The sequence below is a fragment of the Zea mays genome, chromosome 7 (genome assembly GCF_902167145.1).
Source record: "Zea mays cultivar B73 chromosome 7, Zm-B73-REFERENCE-NAM-5.0, whole genome shotgun sequence".
In the NCBI taxonomy this organism is placed as follows: domain Eukaryota; kingdom Viridiplantae; phylum Streptophyta; class Magnoliopsida; order Poales; family Poaceae; genus Zea; species Zea mays.
Window position 1 is genome coordinate 138488726 of NC_050102.1, and position 22069 is coordinate 138510794.

At 43.9% G+C, this 22069-nt stretch overlaps 1 protein-coding gene across 2 annotated transcripts; it reads right to left on the reverse strand.

Annotated features, from left to right (window-relative positions):
* Window positions 1-11211: 11211 nt before the first annotated feature.
* LOC100272950 (uncharacterized) lies at window positions 11212-21792 on the reverse strand. Of its 2 annotated transcripts, XM_008652855.4 has the most exons (11): window positions 21027-21792; window positions 19714-19832; window positions 18217-18269; window positions 17859-18071; window positions 17639-17683; window positions 17415-17474; window positions 17146-17223; window positions 16895-16985; window positions 16495-16766; window positions 12655-12894; window positions 11212-11865 (listed from the first exon to the last, which is right to left on the reverse strand). In XM_008652855.4, exons 1-11 carry the CDS (start codon window positions 21155-21157, stop codon window positions 11707-11709), a joined length of 1461 nt encoding a protein of 486 aa, XP_008651077.1. In that variant the 5' UTR covers window positions 21158-21792; the 3' UTR covers window positions 11212-11706. The 2 variants fall into 2 exon arrangements, with proteins under 2 accessions (XP_008651077.1, NP_001140874.1); NM_001147402.1 differs by lacking the exons at window positions 19714-19832; window positions 21027-21792 and having other exon boundaries at window positions 11324-11865; window positions 17859-18357.
* Window positions 21793-22069: the final 277 nt, after the last annotated feature.

Consider the following 22069-nt stretch of genomic DNA (forward strand, 5'->3'; position numbering starts at 1 on the left):
CATGCATCTAGATCGGCCTCCTCTTTTGCAAAATAAACAAAATAGAGTTTGTCGTCTAGTACATCCTTAAAAGCTAATGAACCATCACTTCTTCTAAAGATAGACACATCTACATTTGTAAATAAGCAATTATAACCCATATTACAAAGTTGACTAACGGACAACAAATTATACCCGAGCGATTCAACTAAAAACACATTAGAGATGGAATGCTCGGATGAAATAGCTATTTTTCCTAGTCCTTTAACCTTGCCTTGATTCCCGTCACCGAATATGATTGAATCTTGGGAATCTTTGTTCTTGACGTAGGAGGTGAACATCTTCTTCTCCCCCGTCATGTGGTTTGTGCATCCGCTATCGATAATCCAGCTTGAGCCCCCGGATGCATAAACCTGCAAGGCAAATTAGGCTTGGGTTTTAGGTACCCAACTCTTGTTGGGTCCTACAAGGTTAGTAACAATATCCTTAGGGACCCAAATGCAAGTTTTGTCTCCTTTGCATTTTGCCCCTAATTTCCTAGCAACCACTTTCTTATTTTTACATTGAAGTACACAATCAGTGTTGCAGGCATGAATAACAGTAGCATTATGCATTTTCCTAGGCACATGGACAACATTTCTCCTAGGCATATGATGAATAACATTTGTCCTAGGCATATCTCTACCATGCACATAGGAAGAACTTGAAGCAATCATGGCATGTGAATCATAATCATTACAACTCCTATTATGATAAGCATTTCTAGAAAATTTTCTATCATAAATAAATGCATGATTCTTTTGACTACAGTTAGCCATAGGAGCCTTCCCCTTTTCCTTGTTGAAAATGGGAGCCCTTTGGTTTGTTAAGTTCTTGGCTTACCTCTTGAAGCCAAGCCCATCCTTAATTGAGGGGTGTCTACCAATAGTGTAGGCATCCCTTGCAAATTTTAGTTTGTCAAAGTCATTCTTGCTAGTCTTAAGTTGGGCATTAAGACTAGCCACTTCATCGTTTAATTTGGAAATGAAAATTAAGTGTTCACTAAAAGCATCAACATTAAAATCCTTACACCTATTGCAAATCACAACATGTTCTACACAAGATCTTGATTTATTAGCTATTTCTAACTTAGTATTTAAATCATCATTAATACTCTTTAAGCTAGAAATAGATTCATGGCATGTAGATAATTCACATGAAAGCATTTCATTTCTTTTAACTTCTAAAGCAAGAGAATTTTGCGCACTAACAAATTTATCATGCTCTTCATATAAAAGATCCTCTTGCTTCTCTAACAATCTATTCTTCTCATTTAAAGCATCAATTAATTCATTGATCTTGTCAATTTTAGTTCTATCTAAACCTTTGAATAAGCTTGTGTAGTCTACTTCATCATCACTTGAAGAGGCATACGTAATAGTACTTCGAGTACTTACCTTCTTCTCCTTTGCCATGAGGCAGGTGTGATGCTCGTTGGGGAAGAGAGACGATTTGTTGAAGGCTGTGGCGGCGAGTCCTTCGTCGTCAGAGTCGGACGAAGAACAATCTGAGTCCCATTCTTTTCCAAGGTGTGCCTCGCCCTTAGCCTTCTTGTAAACCTTCTTGTTTTCTCTCTTCCCATTCTTTCCTTGTTCCTGGTCACTATCATTGTCAGGACAGTTAGCAATAAAGTGACCAATCTTACCACACTTGAAGCAGGAGCGCTTTCCCTTCGTCTTGCTCTTGTTGGGATGCTCCTTGCGACCTTTGAGCGCCGTCTTGAAGCGCTTGATGATGAGGGCCATTTCATTCTCATTTAGCCCGGCTGCCTCAACTTGCGCCACCTTGCTAGGTAGCGTCTTCCTGCTACTTGTTGCTTTGAGAGCAACGGTTTGAGGCTCGTGGATCGGCATTGGGCCATTCAACGCCTCATCAACATATCTTGCCTCCTTGATCATCATTCGCCCGCTTACGAACTTTTCGAGTATTTCCTCGGGCGTCATCTTGATGTACCTAGGATTCTCACGAATAGAGTTTACAAGATGAGGATCAAGGACAGTGAAGGACCTTAGCATAAGTCGGACGACGTCGTGATCCGTCCATCTCGTGCTCCCATAGCTCCTTATCTTGTTGACCAGGGTCTTGAGCCTATTGTACGTTTGAGTTGGCTCCTCTCCCCTAATCATCGCGAACCGTCCTAGTTCGCCTTCCACTAACTCCATCTTGGTGAGCATGGTGGCGTCGTTCCCCTCATGCGAGATCTTGAGGGTGTCCCAGATCTGCTTGGCGTTATCCAAGCCGCTCATCTTATTGTATTCTTCCCTGCACAAGGATGCTAAAATAACAGTAGTGGCTTGTGCATTTTTATGGATTTGTTCATTGATAAACATAGAATTATCCGAACTATCAAATTGCATTCCATTTTCTACTATCTCCCATATACTTGGATGAAGAGAGAACAAATGGCTACGCATTTTGTGACTCCAAAATCCGTAGTCCTCTCCATCAAAGTGTGGAGGTTTACCAAGTGGAATGGAAAGCAAATGAGCATTGGAATTATGCGGAATACGAGAATAGTCGAAAGAAAAGTTCGAGTTAACCGTTTTCTTTTTCTCCTTGTATTCGTCGTCCTTTTGAGAAGAGGAAGATTTGTCGCTGTCGTAGTAGACAATCTTATTGATGCACCTCTTCTTCTTTCCATCCTTCTTCTTTTGACTCGAGCCGGAGTCATTGGCTTTGTCGTCCCTCGGATCATTGAAGATGGACTCCTTCTCATTGTCGTTGACCACCATCCCCTTTCCCTTAGGATCCATCTCTTCGGGCGATTAGTCCCTTTCGTGATGAGAACGGCTCCGATACCAATTGAGAGCACCTAGAGGGGGGTGAATAGGTGATCCTGTAAAAACTTGAAACTTATAGCCACAAAACTTGATTATGTGTTAGTAGGCTAAATAGCAAGCTCTTGTGAACACAAGTATCACAGAAAAGCAATCACAAAAGACACGCGAGTTATCCCGTGGTTTGGCCAAGTACAACACTTGCCTACTCCACGTTGTGGCGTCCCAATAGACGAGGGTTGCACTCAACCCCTTTCAAGTGATCCAAGGATCCACTTGAATACCACAAAGTTTCTTTCTTTCACTATATCTCGTTTGCGATGAATCTCCACAACTTGGAGCCTCTCGCCCTTACAAATGATGATCACAAAGAAGCACGGATGTAAGGGAGGGAAAAGCAACACACACAAGTCTCAAAAACAACAGCTCAAACACGCACACTGGTCACAACTTGAGCTCTAAGTTCACACACGGAGTTCTCAACTCAAGAGGAGCTCAAATTGCTATCACAAAGAATCAAACGCGCTAGAATGAAGTCTTGGTGCTTAGAGATGATCAAAGAATGCTTGGTTATATCCTCCATGCGCCTAGGAGTCCCTTTTATAGTCCCAAGGCAGCTAGGAGTCGTTGAGAGCAATCCAGGAAGGCAATTCTTGCCTTCTGTCGGGTGGCGCATCGGACAGTCCGGTGTGCCACCGGACAGGCACTGTTCAGTGTCTGGTGTAGATTGCTTTCCTAAATTGGTGCAGCCGACCATTGAAGATTTGGAGCCGTTGGCGCACCGGACACTGTCCGGTGCCCCCATCAGACCGTTGGCTCGGCCACGCGTCACGTGCGGATTGTGCGGCCGACCGTTGGCGCGGCCGACCATTGGCTCACCGGACAGTCTGGTGCACCACCAGACAGTCCGGTGAATTTTAGTCGTACGCCGCCGATGAATTCCCGAGAGCAGCCAGTTGACTAGACGCCAGCCTGGCGCACCGGACACTGTCCGGTGCACCACCGGACAGTCCGGTGTACCCAGACTGCGCAGAGTCTTGGCTGCTCCAGCCAAGTCTTTTTCCTTTTGTGTTTTTTTATTCTAGCACTTAGACAAATATGTTAGTACACAAAATACAATGTACTAAGTCTAGAATCATACCTTATTGATGTTTTGCACTTCATCCACCATTTTGCACACTTTGCACTTAAACCATTTGTGTTGGGCACTTAATTACCAAAATACTTAGAAATGGCCCAAGGGCACATTTCCCTTTCAGAAGTGATGATTCAGTAGCATTTAAGGGAGTGTTAGAGGGTCAGCTATACTTAGTTGATTTTAATAGAGCTGAACTTGACACTTGCTTAATTGCTAAGACTAACGTGGGTTGGCTCTGGCATCGCCGACTAGCCCACGTTGGGATGAAGAATCTTCATAAGCTTCTAAAGGGAGAGCACGTTTTGGGACTAACAAATGTTCATTTTGAGAAAGACAGGGTTTGTAGTGCATGTCAAGCAGGGAAGCAAGTTGGTGTTCATTATCCACACAAGAACATCATGACGACAGATAGGCCGCTTGAGTTACTCCACATGGACCTATTCGGCCCGATAGCTTACATAAGCATCGGCGGGAGTAAGTATTGTCTTGTAATTGTGGATGATTATTCTCGCTTCACTTGGGTGTTCTTTTTGTAGGAAAAATCTCAAACCCAAGAGACCTTGAAGGGATTCTTGAGACGGGCTCAAAATGAGTTCGACTTAAGAATCAAAAAGATTAGAAGCGACAATGGGACGGAGTTCAAGAACTCACAAATATAAGGCTTTCTTGAGGATGAGGGCATCAAGCATGAGTTCTCTTCTCCCTACACGCCACAACAAAATGGTGTAGTGGAGAGGAAGAATAGAACTCTACTTGACATGGCGAGGACCATGCTTGATGAGTACAAAACTTCAGACCGGTTTTGGGCAGAAGCAATCAACACCGCTTGCTACGCCATCAACCGTCTCTACCTTCACCGAATTCTCAAGAAGACATCATATGAACCCCTCACCGGTAAAAAGCCCAATGTTTCATATTTTAGAGTCTTTGGTAGCAAAGGCTTTATTCTTGTTAAAAGAGGTAGAAAATCTAAATTTTCTCCTAAGGCTGTAGAAGGCTTTTTACTTGGATATGACTCAAACACAAGGGCATATAGAGTCTTTAACAAGTCCACTGGACTAGTTGAAGTTTCTTGTGACATTGTGTTTGATGAAACTAACGGCTCTCAAGTAGAGCAAGTTGATCTTGATGAGCTAGATGATGAAGAGGCTCCGTGCGTCGCGCTAAGGAACATGCCCATTGGGATGTGTGTCCTAAGGAATCCGAAGAGCCTCCACATGCACAAGATCAACCATCATCTTCAAATCAAGCGTCTCCACCAACCCAAGATGAGGATCAATCTCAAGATGATAAAAATGAAGATCAAGAGGAGCCACCTCAAGAAGAGGACAATGATCAAGGAGGAGATGCAAATGATCAAGACAAGGAAGATGATGACGGTCCAAGACCACCACACCCAAGAGTCCACCAAGCAATACAACGAGATCACCCCGTGAACACCATCCTCGACGATATTCAAAAGGGGGTAACCACTCGATCTCGTGTTGCTCATTTTTGTGAACATTACTCCTTTGTGTCCTCCATTGAGCCATATAGGGTGGAAGATGCATTAAGGGATTCGGATTGGGTGTTGGCGATGCAAGAGGAACTCAACAACTTCTTGAGGAATGAGGTATAGCATCTTGTTCCACGTCCTAATCAAAATGTTGTAGGAACCAAGTGGGTCTTCCGCAACAAGCAAGATGAGCATGGTGTGGTGACAAGGAACAAAGCCCGACTTGTGGCCAAGGGATATTCACAAGTCGAAGGTTTGGATTTCGGTGAAACCTATGCACCCGTAGCTAGGCTTGAGTCAATTTGTATATTACTTGCCTATGCTACTTACCATGGCTTCAAGCTTTATCAAATGGATGTGAAGAGTGCTTTCCTCAATGGACCAATCAAGGAAGAGGTCTATGTTGAGCAACCTCCCGACTTTGAAAATAGTGAGTACCCTAACCATGTATATAAACTCTCTAAGGCGCTTTATGGGCTCAAGCAAGCCCCAAGAGCATGGTATGAATGCCTAAGAGATTTTCTTATCGCTAATGGCTTCAAAGTCGGAAAAGTCGATCCTACTCTCTTTACCAAAACTATTGCAAATGATTTGTTTGTATGCCAAATTTATGTTGATGATATCATATTTGGGTTTACTAACAAATCTACTTGTGAAGAGTTTAGTAGGATTATGGTTCAAAAATTCGAGATGTCTATGATGGCTGGAGTTGAAGTATTTTCTAGGATTTCAAGTCAAGCAACTCCAAGAGGGCACCTTCATCAGCCAAACAAAGTACATTCAAGATATACTCACCAAGTTTGGGATGAAAGATGCTAAGCCCATCAAGACACCCATGTGAACTAATGGGCATCTCGACCTCGACATGGGAGGTAAATCCGTAGATCAAAAGGTATACCGGTCGATGATAGGATCTCTACTTTGTTTATGTGCATCTCGACCGGATATTATGCTTTCCGTATGCATGTGTGCAAGATTCCAAGCCGATCTTAAGGAAGTTCACCTTAGGGCCGTAAAACGAATCTTGAGATATTTAGTTCATACTCCTAAGTTTGGTCTTTGGTACCCCAAGGGATCCACTTTTGATTTAATTGGTTATTCAGATACTGATTGGGCAGGGTGTAAAATTGATAGAAAGAGCACATCAGGGACTTGTCAGTTCTTGGGAAGATCCCTGGTGTCTTGGGCTTCAAAGAAACAAAACGCAGTAGCTCTTTCTACCACTGAAGCCGAGTACATTGCCTCAGGCCATTGTTGCGCGTAATTGCTTTGGATGAGGCAAACCCTTAGGGACTATGGTTACAAATTAACCAAAGTCCTCTCCTATGTGATAATGAGAGTGCAATCCGCATGGCGGATAATCCCGTTGAGCACAGCCGCACTAAGCACATAGCCATTCGGTATCACTTTTTGAGGGATCACCAACAACGGGGGGATATCGAGATTGCCTATGTTAGCACCAAAAAACAATTAGTCGATATCTTTACCAAACCACTAGATGAGAAAACCTTTACCAAACTTAGGCATGAGCTAAACATTCTTGATTCTAGGAACTTTGATTGATTCCTTGCACACCTAGCTCATACATTTGATCATATCTCTTTCACTCCCTATGACTAATGTGTTTTTCAAGTGTATTTTATGCTAAGTCATAGATTGAAAGGGAAAAGGAGTCTTCGGCGAAGATAAGGCTTCCACTCCACTCCATCGAATTATTCATCCTTCGCCGTCACTCCACATCGCTCTTCACTTTGGTATAATCCTTCACTCATATATTATTTGCCAAAAGGGGAGAGAGTTTGAAAGGACTTATATTTCACTCACAAGTATCCGTTTTTGGTGATTCATGCCAAAGGGGGAGAAAGTATTAGCCCAAAGCAAAAGGACCGCACCACCACCAATTTCAAAAATGTAGTCTTTCAAATTTGTATTAAAAGAAGGTTTTTCAATTGGTATCTTATTTGTGATATAATTTCAAATTGATATAACCTCTTCAAAATTAATATCTAAAACCCTCTTGAACACTAAGAGGAGAGTTTCATTAAGGGGGAGTTTTGTTTAGTCAAAGGAAAAGCATTTGAAACAGGGGGAGAAAATTTCAAATCTTGAAAATGCTTCTCAAAATCTTATTCATATACCTTTGACTGTTTTGCAAAAGACTTTGAAAAGAATTTCCAAAATAATTTGCAAAAACAAAACAAGTGGTGCAAGCGTGGTCCAAAATGTTAAATATGAAGAAAGCATCCATGCATATCTTATGAAATGTATATTGGTTTAAATTCCAAGCAATCTTTGCACTTACCTTATGCAAACTAGTTCAATTCTGCACTTATATATTTGCTTTGGTTTGTGTTGGCATCAATCACCAAAAAGGGGGAGATTGAAAGAGAAATAGGCTTACACCTTTTCCTAAATGATTTTGGTGGTTGAATTGCCCAACACAAATAATTGGACTAACTAGTTTGCTCTAGATTATAAGTTCTACAGGTGCCAAGGTTCACAACAAACCAATAAAAAGTCCAAGAAATGGTTCAAATAAAAAGAGCAAAAGACAACCGAAGGCTGCCCTGGTCTGGCACACCGGACTGTCCGGTGTGCCACCGGACAGTGTCCGGTGCACCAGGGAGATCGACTCCAAACTTGCCACCTTCGGGAATTTGGGAAGCCACTCCACTATAATTCACCGGACTGTCCGGTGTAGCACCGGACTGTCCGGTGTGCCAAGCGAAGCAACGGTCGCTAGCACAACGGTCGGCTGACAACGCTACAGTGCGTGGACTGCGCGCGCAGTAGTCAGAGCAGGCGCAGATGGCGCACCGGACAGTGAACAGGACCTGTCCGGTGCACCACCGGACTGTCCGGTGCGCCCGTCGACAGCAGAGTTCCCCAACGACCATTTTGGTGGTTGGGGTTATAAATACCCCAACCACCACTCTTCAATACATCCAAGCATTCACTACTCCTCATTCAATACAAGGGCAATACACAACACTCCAAGACACAAATCAAAGCCTCCGATCAAATCAAAGTCCACAATTCAACTCTAGTTTTTAGGACTTGTGAGAAGATCGACTTGTGTTCTTTTGTTGTTCTTGTTGCTTGGTTGTCTTTCTTCTTTCTCTCATTCTTACTCTCAAAGCCTTGTTAGCGAAGCAAGAGACACCAATTGTGTGGTGGTCCTTGCAGGGTCTAAGTGACTCGGGAAATCAAGGAAGGAAGCTCACTCGGTCTAAGTGACCGTTTGAGAGAGGGAAAGGGTTGAAAGAGACCCGGTCTTTGTGACCACCTCAACAGGGAGTAGGTTTGCAAGAACCGAACCTCGATAAAACAAATCACCGTGTCATCTGCCTTATTTGCTTGTGATTTGTTTTCACCCTATCTTTCGGACTCGATTATATTTCTAACGCTAACCCCGGCTTTTATTTGTGCTTAAAGTTTATAAATTTCAGATTTGCCTATTCACTCCCCCTCTAGGCGACTTTCAAGGATACAAGATTTTATAGGTAAAACATAGTATTTTTAGAAAATGTGTAATAAAAGTTTACATTAAAATAGTCTTTTAAAAATTTGGACCCCTTTGCTGCTTGGGCCCTAAGCGGTCGCCCCTGTCGCTTACGGCAGATCCAGCCCTGCATAGAAGAAATCATACGAGGGAGCGGTAGTACTAGTACCTATGAGACTCAAACAATTATAGGGAGAGTACTCAGTTGTACACAATAGGACTTACTAGATATAATTACAAGAAATGTGCATCTGGTTTGTTAGCAAGGATTGTATTTAGTTTTGCATAAAGGAATTTTATACATGAATTAATGTTATCTTAACTACTAATAAATCGAAGCATGTTTAAGAAATTTCAAGAAATTAACAATTGGAGCTTGATCTTTGACAAGTCCTTTCTTATTTCAGTATGTATCTAGAGCATAGAATTTATAGCAAAAAATGAAACTCTACAGTGGTGTATACATTAACCTCACCAAAGGCAAGGGATATTGAAAGAGAAATGTGCCATCAAGCCATTTATAAGTGTTTTGGTGATTAACTGCTCAACACACCACTATAAACTAACCATCTTGGGATGAGCATGAGCACATGTTCTAATTGAACAAATTGAAGATGCTAAGGCCAAATGAGTGGGATTAAAGTACAAAAAAATGTACCCTTGGACAAAACCACAAATACAGGAGGTTTAAGTATTTTACACTTATTTAATGGTATGTTTGTTGCACCAGTATTTGGCTACGAACTTCTTCATGCAAGTTAAGTGGCAATTGGACTTAGTTTGAGCTCATTGCAAATCCTATTGAAATGAGGGTGCAAAGGTATGATTCTAGAACTTAGTAAATTGTCTTAATTGCTAACGATGTTCATCTAGGTGCTAGGGAACTTCTCAAGTCGAGCCAAAAAGAAGGGAAGAAGTTTGACACAAAGGAGTTGGGCCAAACTGGGTACCACCGGCCTGTCTGATGTGCACCGGACATGTCCGATGCTGGACCGATCGCTCGCTCAAACTGGCCACTCTCGGGAAGACGTCTGGTACTCACTTTCTAAAAATCATCGAACAGTCCGGTGTGCACTGGACACCGGACCTATCCGGTGCGCTAGGCGACCAATGGCTCTGCCCAGCGTCAACGATCGATCGCGCGAGCAGCGCCGGCCTCGTCAGCATGACAACGATCGGGAGGGTCACCGGACATGTGCGGTGTGCCACCGAACAGTCCGGTGCCCACCTGAAAAGGAAGGTGGACAACCAGACGATTCAGTGGTTGTTGCATAGGAGCTGTCTGGTGCGCCACCAGACAGTCTGGTGCACCACGGACAGAAGGCAACCGGGGCCTTACAAATGAAGCTCCAACGGCTCCTAGGCCCCTTGGGGCTATAAATTGACCCCTAGGTGTCATGGAGATTTAGCGCACTAAAACACCGAAACTTCGTGACCACGCCTTCAGAGTGTTTTGAGGGAGATTTAGCGCTTTTCTGAATCGTCACTCTGTCGCTTTGTTGTTGTGCTCTCTTCTTGGCATTTGTGCATGTTGTTGCTGCGTTGTGATCGTATGTGTACTCTACTCCCTCTCTTACTATGATTTGGATTGTGATCATCTTGTGTAAGGTGTGAGAGACTCCAATTTATAGAGATTCCTCACAAACGGGATTGATATAAGGAAGAATATCGTGGCACTCAAGTTTGATCTTTAGATCACTTAAGAGGGGTTGACTGCAACCCTTGACTGAAGGAGGTCACCACAACGTGGAGTAGACTTTGGCCGAACAACGGAAAAAATCGATGTGTCTCTTGTCCATTTACTTTATTATGATTTTCATCTTCCTTTGAGCATGAACTTCACTTACATATTGCTCCTAGTTTAATACACATCTCAAGTGAGAAATCAAGTGAAGAGTCTTTCTTTCTATCCTCGTCTCATCCGAACTTGGTTTTTAGTCACTCTAACCCATAATTTGGACCAAGTTTGTGTTGTTTTAAGCTAGTTTTGCAGGATCACCTATACACCACTCTTCTATGTGCTCTCAGATATCACCTATACGATCCATTAATTCATAAGAGATACTACCCCGTTCTATCCAGTTAGCTACACCATTCAAGGCCTTGGATGTCTTCCCATGGTTACTAGCCCGCTATTCGTTCTTACTTACCATCTTAATAAAGTTTAGATCATATTTATATTTATGCTCTTATAAACAAACAGGTACTATATATAGTCTATACATGGGACTGGGACTCTAGGGGGGGGGGGGGATGAGAAACTCATCACCGTCTTGACTTCTACCATCAAAGCAAGCTTATATTAGCATGTGTTACATGCTATCAAAGATTTATGACGGTTGCCTAAAACCCCACACACGTCTCCAAATTAAACGACTACGAAGCATATGCGTCCGGTGATCATGAGAGATAACTAATAACTTAGAACAACATCATCACTCCACCGCATCGACTACAGCAGCAGCCGATCGATCGATAGATCGCGATCGAACGATCAAGTACACCTAGCTATAGCTACAAAGCAACCAACACGACAATCGTCGCCAAGATTAACATTATCCTTTGGTTGGTTTCTCGTCCTCACTAGCTCTCTCTCCCCCGGCCGGCCCTAACTGGCTCTACCTGCAAGCTCTGTTCTTGATGACGAACGACACACCATGCATGCGCCCATGCACGACTCATATATGCATGAATGGACACATGCGCGTGTGCCGTTGTATGCGGCGGCCGGCGATCACGCCATTCATCAGCGCCGCCGTCACCAGCTGTGGACCTATTATTGCTCCTGCGGTGCCCTGGGGCGTGTGACCCAGAGCGAGCTCAGCGTGCGGAGGCGGTGGAAGTAGTCCGACACGGCCAGCAGCGACCGCGCCATCTGCCGCGTCGTCAGGACCTGGTGCAGCCGGTGCAGCGTCTGCTGCCGAAGGTTCTCAGCCTGTGCGTCATGCATGCGTCCATGATGTTCGTCAGAATGAAGCTGATCGATATATAGTTAATAATTAACACAAAATTAAACAAACACCACGCAGCATATATACAAGATAGAACAGATCAAAATGATTAGGGGGACGACATATCATATATATCATTGTCAGTACTGTGTCTGGCGTCTTGCCATCGTCACAAACGAATCAGTCAATAATATCAGCCAGCAGCACTATTTGCAGTGTCCTAATTAATGAACACAGTCCACGCACGTAACTAGTATGACTGTATGAGGGCCGGGCCCTGGGCAGGTGAAGCCGGCCTAAACAATGTCGGCATCAAGGGTACCTACCCAACATGAAAATCTGAATGAGCCCTGGAGTTTGTGCAACAATGCTGCAGGTTCTCCAATTTCGGGATGGCGACAGTTCGGTGCTTTTTTATTGATACCTAATCCATGCGTCTGCTTTGCCGGCCTGCACCTGGCGTGCATGCTCGATATATCTAAACCACTGTTTAGTATGACTAAAGAACTGGACTGTCGAGCTCAAATAATTAGGTAAACCATCCAAGCTATCCAACGTACCTTGCTTCAACTGACGATATATTATGGAGTGCTACTATACTATACTATATAGATCTTTGATCAATATTTGTTTTAGTTGCAGCTATAACTAACCCATTACAGCGACAGCGAATTAGCTGGGAAGAGTAGTAGTGATGCTGAAGCAAGCAGTGCAAGTTAGCACCAACGAACTGAATGGATCGGATGCATCGGCCAACGGCCTTGGTTACTTACTTGTCTGACGAAGCCCTCGAGCGTGGAGAGCTTGTTCATGGCGACGGCCATCTGACCCATGTAGTTGGAGACGTTCGAGGGGCAGCTGAGCGCGTCGGAGACCACGGTGTCAGACAGCGACTGGTAGAGCGCCTCCAGGCCCTGGCTCAGCGCTTCCTCCGTCTCCAGCGCCGACTGCTGCAGCCCGTACACGCCCACGATCTGCTGTTCGGTCAGGGGCTCTACGTGGCTCAGCAGCATCTGTATACATATGGGAGTACGTGCAATTAATTAATTTAAGCATCTACACGTCATATATGCATGGTATATACGCAGCAATTCATACTTCGTAACCCGGCTCATATGTATTACGCACTCATTGTACAAATAAATGTGATGGAACGATAATGAGATGCTCGAATTTACTGCCTCCATCTCAAAAAATGCAATTCAAGTTCTATATTTCACTAGTCATCTAAAGTGTAACCAATTTTATAAAAAAAAACGTCAGTATTTATCACTAAACAAACACACTAAAAACACATTGCATAACAATTTAATGGTGCTCCCTCCATTCTAAATTACAAGACTTTTTGTCTTTCCTAAATATACTAATGTTACTTAGATATACACTATATCTAAGAATAGAAACGTGTATATATATACATACCTATCGGATAGTACCACTCTATCACTACTGGAATCCGACTCTTTGTCCTTGCTGAGTACCAGGTGACACCGACAAAAAGTACTCGGCAAAGAAACCGTTGTCGATGTACAGTCCACCGAGAGTTACACTCAGTAAAGAGTTCGTGGAGTGTATATCGGTATCCATAAAATATCATATAACTAACTATAGCCAACGAAAGAATTTATTTTAGTTAAGACGTGCTTTAATTTATTAGATGGTAATTGTGGTACGAAGCATGTATATTTTATCTATGGGTATACGGGTATGTGTAGTACCCATCCACACCTGTACCTGTCTACCTGATAAGTAAAAGTTCTTCCCCATTCATACTTGCGAGTAAAGAAATCATCTCATACCCACTTCGATATCAGGTAGAGCCCGTCGGATATTCGGGTTTTGGGTAGCCATCACTGTATTATCACACTAAGGGGTGGTGTTTGATTTTTAGAGACTAATTTTATATAACTAAATTACTAAAAATCACCTCTATGTAACTAAATTACTAAAAATATAAAAATTCTAAAAAAAGGTATACATATATTTTATTATTTACTCTGCTAAGGGGTGGTGTTTGATTTTTAGGGACTAATTTTTAGTCCCTCAATTTTATTCTATTTTAGCCCTAATTTATAAAATATGAAAACGAAAATAGATAGAGTTTTAATTTCCGTATTTGATAATTTAGAGAATAAAATAGAGAGACTAAAAATTAGTCCCTACAAACCAAACACCCTCTAATATATCAAATTTTAAGTTTCTAATTCACTATATGTTAAGGGATATAAAAAGGGAATATGCAATTCAATACGAAGGATGAAAAACAATAATTTTACTATTTTTACATGCTGTAATATAGAATGAATTATAATTTAAAATCTAATATGTTAGTATAGTAAACAATAACTTTTAAGAAATTTTCGTAATTTTTGCTAATTTGATTATACGACGATCGTATACAAAACTTTATTGCAAACCTACTGTTTCCAGACTTCACACCTACTACTTAGTACTTACGTCTTACTATATATACTATGATCGTCCATGTCGGGGCTGCACAGCAGCATGTGTGCATGCATGCGCTGCGTATATGACGGGGCGCGCATGCCTGTACGGCGCTCCATCGACAGAGATTTCACGAGGGCCCCGGCGCTTCAATGCCGCGCGCCCCGGTTCGCCGCTGGGGAAGGCGGGAAGCCTTCAAGAGCGCTGCCGGGCAAGGCCTGCCACTTCCATTATCGGCAGCCGTACCTACCGAAGGAACATTTCGGCTGCCGTCACCCACGGCGCTGCGGGAACGAACGCCCATCATTGCTGCTACTTTCAACCGCTGCACACACCGGGGCATACACATATCAACTCCTCTCACGGCTTCGTCATCAATGCTACTGGTGGATCAGGTTCTAGATGGCTACTTTTAAGGGTGTTTGAATGTACTAGAACTAATAGTTAGTCAGCTAAAAATATTGTAAAACAAATATTGTGAAACGGCTACTGATCTAATGTGATTTAGGCCCTTTTATGTAGAGATCTTGCACTCTTCTCTCTTTATTTTCAGGAAGAGTTTATAAAGGAGCACTTTATTTGATTGGAAACATAGTTCCTTCTATTTTCATGGAGGAGGGGAGAACAAGAAAGAACGACAGAAGCCTCCTTTTGGTGCTCTCGCCTTTGATCGGTTTTTAGGGACAACTCCTTATTTTTACGGAGAACTCAGTAAGGGAGCATCTCATTTACAGATTTTTTGAAGACGCGGTTGGAGGAGCCTTTAAAAGAGCCCTACCACAGGGTGATAAGGCACTTGTATTAACAACTCTAGCTCCGGCTTTGCCTTTTATGTGAAACAGTTCCTTCATTAATTTTTTTTCATGAAGAGCCTCTATAGGAGCACTATCGTCACTCTATTTGGTTGAAAATATAGCTCCTTCTATTTTCGTGGGACAGGAAAGGAGTAGAGAGTCGAAGAAGCCTTTTTTTGGCTCCTCACTTAGTTCGATTTCTAGGGATAGCTCCTTCCTAGTTTTACAAAGAATCCACCAAAGGAGCTTTCTGTTTGGTAGATTTTTTTTTGAAAGAGTTGTTAGAGGATCCTTTAAAAGAGCCCCGCAAAAGGGAGCTAAGACCATACTTCTAGCAAGACAATTTAGGGCCTATTTGGAAGCACCCAGTTTCTAAAAAGCTGGTTTATAAAAATTGAGGTGGCTCCAAACATACCAATTTATGCTTCAATTTATAGAAATTGAATTATCAGTTTCTTAAAAAACCATGAAGCTGGTCTCTCCTACATAAAAGATAAAAATCAATTTATTAAAAACTGGGTTGCTTCTAAATAGTACTTTAGTTTTTCTTTCCTTTAAATCTAATATTTTATATTTTACACTAATATTCTAAATATCGGACTGCGTACACATCACACACGTTTACTGCTACATTTCAGGCGGGTCCAATGCATTCTTTTATTTGGGTATCTAGGGATTGTAAACGCTGCCTATCTGGAATGGCCAACCTCGTAGTTAGTCCAAAGTGACCGGATCAATCCCCATATATGACCTAGTAACAAGGTGGATTATATATTAGATCTAGTACATGCATGTATCAAGTTCCGAAATTTCGGTGAAATTTCGTGAATTCGAGAGAGGCTGAAATAAATAATATTCAAGTTTTTGTATTACACTAATGGATGTGCTTTATCATGAATATCTAACGTACTCTAGGCTCATATTGTCTTTGTTGTTTAAAAAGGGTTATATTTTTCTACTCAGGTGTGTAGTCATGTTTTGTTTAGGTCTTAGAAAATCATCATATATATCTCTAACATTTTTTATGAAATTTAGCAAATTTTGGAGGTGACTGAAAAAAGTTCGAATATTGAAATTAAAACCCTTGCCTGTAGTTAGTCATGTATTGCCTGAAATTGCTATAGCAAAAAAAAAATAGGGTTTTACATGCATGTTTTCATGCACCAGTTTGTAGAGAAACAACAGCTCTTTTCCTCACACGTCTACCGACGTCGCTGTCAATGGCCATCGAGCGACGTTCTAACGCAAATCAATCATGACGGCAACCATTGACTGTCTAGGTTTAGGGTTAAGTTGCGGGTTCGTTTCTCCCGATGACAATTATATGGAGCGCTACTGCGCTAGTAAGGGAGGGAGGGACACGTGTGCACGTACCTTGATGACTTCGGAGGGGCGGAAGCCGCCGAGCCAGAGGAAGCAGCGCTCGGCGGGGCTCCGCCAGACGCCGGAGATGAGGTGGAAGACGTCGCCCTTGATGGCGCCCTCTTTGATGCCCACCATCTCGTCGTGGTGAGCCAGGCAGCTCTCCACGTACATCTGCAGCTCCCCCTCCGGCAGGTGCTGCTGCAGCGCCGCCCGAAGCTCGTACATCAGCCGGTAGTGCTCCTCCTGCCACCGCCCGTACTCCACGTCGAACATCGCCGCCTCTGGAATCCCCGTATATATGGCCGACGTACGAGTATATATATAGCTCTTAATCAGAAAAGGAAATATTTGCTGGACGAACTTATCAACCGAATGGAATTAATGCGAGGAGAGGTGGTTTAGTTTGTACCTGAGCTGAGGCCGTCGATGCCGCCGATGGGGACGCCTTTGCCGGCGACACCTTGGTCAGCGAGGATGCCACTGTTGGGGAAGAAAACTCCCTGCAGAAAGAATACATATTTATCTAGAGATCAGTTAAAAAAATTCAACCTTTACGAAGCCAACAAGGGTCGAGAGGCAAGATATACAAGCACTACGTTTCTTTTTTTTTCATTTTTCCTTTGTGGTTATTATTAAATCTGTTGCATACTAATCATATACCTGAGCTCTTGCAGTGTGCAGTTCTTGTTCGAGCTGAGCTAGTCTGATCCTGCTGGACTCGAGTTGCTGGATGTAAGCCTGTTGCATGCAGCAAAAGAGAAGTAAAACAATATAAATCTACACTGTCATTGGATGGTGGAGACAAGAATTTGAACCATGTCAAACTTCAAAAAAAACAAAGAAAACGATGTTAACTCTTTGCCATTATATTTTTTCTCGTTCTTTTGTTCCAATCTTGATGTAGGTCATCAGTATCGAGACTCGCTCACCTTCTTCCTTAGCCTGCTTTTCCTTGCAGCCTCCCTGTTCTGGGCCAGCCTTCTCAGCGTCTGCAGGCGTGTTCATTACAGCATGGTGCAGAAACAAGAAACAAAGTTAGTGCAGCAAAAATGATGACAAGTAGTGTTTTCTTTTCAAGTAGGTAGACTGAGCGGTTAAATAATTCATCAATAATTGCTACTTAATTAAGAGCAGTATCACAATCCGGCCATACTTTTGGGTCGCGTTCAGCGGTCGATGTGCCTCTCCTGTGATCCTTCTATACATCAGCAAAAAATCGAGAAAAAAAACAATATTACTAACACCATGGAAATTAAAATAATCATATATACACAAAACAGCAATGGTCAAATCGAGAGAGAACACATTTAATCAATTTAGTAGCCTTGTTCTAGATTGGTATTCAAGTAGTGGAGCACTAGTTAACCACTCACCTTGGCCAGTGGCTTGACATCTTTGATCATCCCGGGTGCTGCTGGCTCAGCAGCGGCAGCAAAGGGTTGGTGGTGCTGCAGGTGGAGGTGCTCCTGCTGCCTCCTGCTCCCCGCCAACTCCTCCATGGCCGCCTGCTGGTGATGGTGATGGTCCGGTGACCTAGGCTGCTTGGATCCCACCGGCGCCGGGGACAGGACTAAACTAATCTCCCCCTACCAATTAATCACACCAGAAATTAAAACCGATCAGTTAAACAACCAAAACCAAATAAGCTGCAATCTCATCCGTGGCAGCAGTTGTGCGCGTCTGAAAAGACATCGAGTGCTTGAACAAATCTGAGATACATGTTTGGCGTACCTTCGGCGACGGCTCCACATGCATGGGCTGGGAAGGGAAGATGTTGAGTGTCTCTGCATCCATGAACAAGACAAGGAACAAGAGGCGGATGAGAGCCTGTGGCTAGCTACTGGATAGAGAGTGGGCGGAGCCGGAGCTAGCTAGAGGGCCATGTACGTTCTCATCAGACAACACACACATATATACTGAAGTACTGAACTATGGGGAAGAGCTTGAAACGCTGCTCTCTGGTGTGGCATGCAGCACGCAGCAGGAGTTGCAGTATTCAATCATGGCGATACTAGCTGGGCTCTGTGCAGTGTAGTAGGACTAGTACAACAGTCAGTAGCACGAGAAAGCTGGGAGATACGGGACAGCAGGGATTCGCACAGCGGCCACAGCTAAGGCGTGCCTGTACTGAAACCGAAAGATAAGCGGATAGGATCGAGTCAAACAATGCATGCATGTACAGATGCTGTGCCCTGTGCTTGGCTGCTTTGCACTTGCTGCACAGCGTGCAGGAGAGAGAGAGGAAGAGGAGGGCATATACATGCATGCATGAGAGAGAAAGCGAGACTAGTGTAGCCACTGGCGTAGTACTGGCCGATGGAGATGATCCCGTCTGCGTGTACTGCTCTGCCGCGGGCACATGCAGCTCGATCGCGGGGAAATCATTGAGCAGTCCGTTACATGTCACAGTCCGACCGGCCGGAGGTAGGGGGAGAGATGGAGAAGAGAAGATGCATGGGGAGAGAGAGAGAGAGAGAGAGAGAGAGAGAGAGAGAGAGAGAGAGAGAGAGAGAGAGAGAGAGAGAGAGAGAGAGAGAAGAGAACGGACAAGAAGCAAGGGAAACAAAAGGCCAAAAAGCTATAGGGAGAGGCCGGCCTGTTGGCTTCGTGCATGGACTTTGAGCTTGCAGTATGTATGTTGTTGCCGATTTCCTGCTGGTCTGCTGGGTCCTGCAAACCGCTCTAGCAGCTGCAGATCGATTTGCAGCACAGCATCCTGGTCAAATGGGAGTACTACCTGAGAATCTGCACAGCTGCATGCAGGCCAGCGTATCGCCGCGCTCTCTTGATCCTCACATGACTGACCACGGAAAAGGATGCGCGCGTTTCTGCACTCTACTGCATGCATGCATCTATCTGACTGCATCGATCGAGAGGACGATATGGGATCGGAGGAATCCCTGCAGCTACACTGCTATCCCCGTCCACTACGATCGACACATATGTTTCTGGGCCTATGCCATCAGTATTACCACTGGCCACTAAATGTAAATGCAGCCAAAAATTAAACATGCTAGTACTGCACTAGTCTACGAGTATACGTACTGTACGTTACTACTGCTGGTCAGTTGCATTTGACTTTCCTGCAGAACAGAACAGAACACAACACAGGAATGCAAAAGCAAAACACACACACGGCCGGCAGCAGCCGCAGTTGAATTCCGGTCGTCGTCAGAGAGAAGTGCATGTTGCAAGCTAGCTAGCGTGTAGTAGTACTAACACACTTACGCCTTCGCTCTTGCTGCGTGGCGCCGCCGCCATGGCTGCTGCCGTGATCCAGGTACATGAACAGCGCCTGGTCCAGCTCGCCCAGATGGTCATACGCCCCTGACGCCTCCTTGCCGCTCCTGCTTGTGAAACAGAAATACACACATGGATACATCTGTAACAACACTGATGTGACTGTGTGACACTACTGATATAGACGCTCTGAAAACTCTGAAAGGCCGGCGCTGTGCTGCCATGCATATATCATCATGAAATCATGCTGCTCTAAGCTTGGCGCCTATGTATGTGTGTGACTGCGTAGTATGATGGCCATTTATCTCTGGTCCAACCTCTGCAGGATGGGAACAGGAGAATAATATGGAATCTTCTCTAGCCTTGTAGCATTTATATCTGGCAGCCCATAAAAATATGGCTACCTACGCTACGCATCTATAGTCTCGAAATTTCATGTGTGGTGACTGCAGGCAAGCTATAGAATCGTTGAAAGAGATGCAAAATAAAGATAGAGGTAGCAATATATCAGCTGCTGCATGTACTAATTAATATAAATCAGTATTGTTTTTTGTCCTCTTTCTGAAAACAATTACTGCCCCTTGAATGGATCCAGGATTTAAAAGAAAGACTATAGCTAGTGATTCGTTAATCAATTAATTCACTGCAACTGAACTATCTGGCACCAATAACAAATCAAATTAAAGCACCAGATTTTTCAAATCGATATAGTTGGTTTGGTCACCATCTACCACACTTTTGTCCTCTTGGAAGTAGGAAGGAAGAACAAGATATCGAAGAATCAAATCCGGTGTGCCATATCGAAGTTAGCAATCGCACTCAAATATATTTTTTTAATGTGTAGCAAGTCAGCTGATTTATGGTTCTGTTGCAGAATCAAGAACCACATAATTTTTTTTCATAAATAGAGTGAAAGGGGGGAAACAAACAAGATCAGTGCAAATTAAAGGCAACAATTAAATGAAAAAAATCTGTGGAACTGGAAAGAGGAAAGGCACGGTGAATTAATTCGGTGCCATATCATCAGGTCGGCACCCTACCTTCCTATCTAGATAGAGGAGAGAGGAAAGCGAGCTCACAAGAACCGAAGTCGATCAGTGAAAGAAAGAGAGATGATCAGGGAGTCCACGACCAACCAAATCAAACCCATCCAGGCCAAAGAAACCGATGGACGGGCGTGGATGGATCGATCGATTAAGAATTCAAGAACAACAGCAAACAGAAAGAGCACAAAAAGGCCAGCTGAATCAAAGAAAACAGCAAAAGGCCAGGTGGAGGAATTAGAGAGAAAAAAACTTTACATGAAGCTCGCGGCGGCCGCATGCATGGACGAGGAAGAGGAGGAGGACGGAGGCTGATGGTGCTGGTTCATCATCCCGAAGGAGATGTTCATCTCGTGCTGCTGCTCCTTGGTGCTGCCGCCGCTCACCATGCACCGGCCGGTCGACGGACGGATCGCTAGCTGCAAGCACAGGCTGTTGCGGGCGCAGGCGCACGCCGACACAGCATACGCGCACAGGCGGTGTAGTACGTGTATATATCGCCGAGCCGGCTGCCAGAGACCTAGAAATACGGTTTGACTCTAGGGACCGGGCCGGGGGGGAGGGAGGGCTAGCGGCCAAGCAACACCTCTATCCCTCCACACTAGCGAACCACCCCATGACCCAATCTTTCTAGGACGCTAGTCATTTGTGGTGGCCCTTGGAGCCTAGCTATCTAATACTAACAAACCACTGACTAGTTGTTGTGTTCTAGTGCTCTTCCTTTCCTCCTTCGATCTCTCTCTCTCTCTCTCTCTTTCTCGCTAGCTCCTCCTTTTTCTCTTCTGTAGTATCAGTCTATCTCTTTCTATCAATCTAATGGCATCCTAGCCCCTTGCTGATGATATATTACGTATCCCTGGGCTCGATCTCTTGTGCATCTGTATCTACGGGTTCCAGTAAGGGAGGTGCTGGGCCATTAATGGCGAAACAGACTTTCAGTTTGGCGCCATGCTCGCTGCATCTAAGAGGCCATGCAAACAGCCCCGGCTTTTCTCCTGGCTTCCTCGCCGTTCTTCGCCTGAGAGAGAGAGCAGGTGGAGAAGACGTTGCTGCCTTTAATTTCCTCTCTCCCCTTTGCACCGAGGCCCGGCTATATGTTGCTTATTTCATTTCCCATCCGAGCATATGCATTCTTTATTTTTAAAAAGGAAACTAAAATACTATAAAATTTATAAATATCAGAGAGCACGCAGGCCACATAGATATCGGGTTGCAGTCTCGGAGAAGGGTTCGTTCGTCCCATTTTTCCGCTTCGATCCAGTGAGTGAAAGTCAGCCTGTGTTCCACGCAGCAAAACAGTT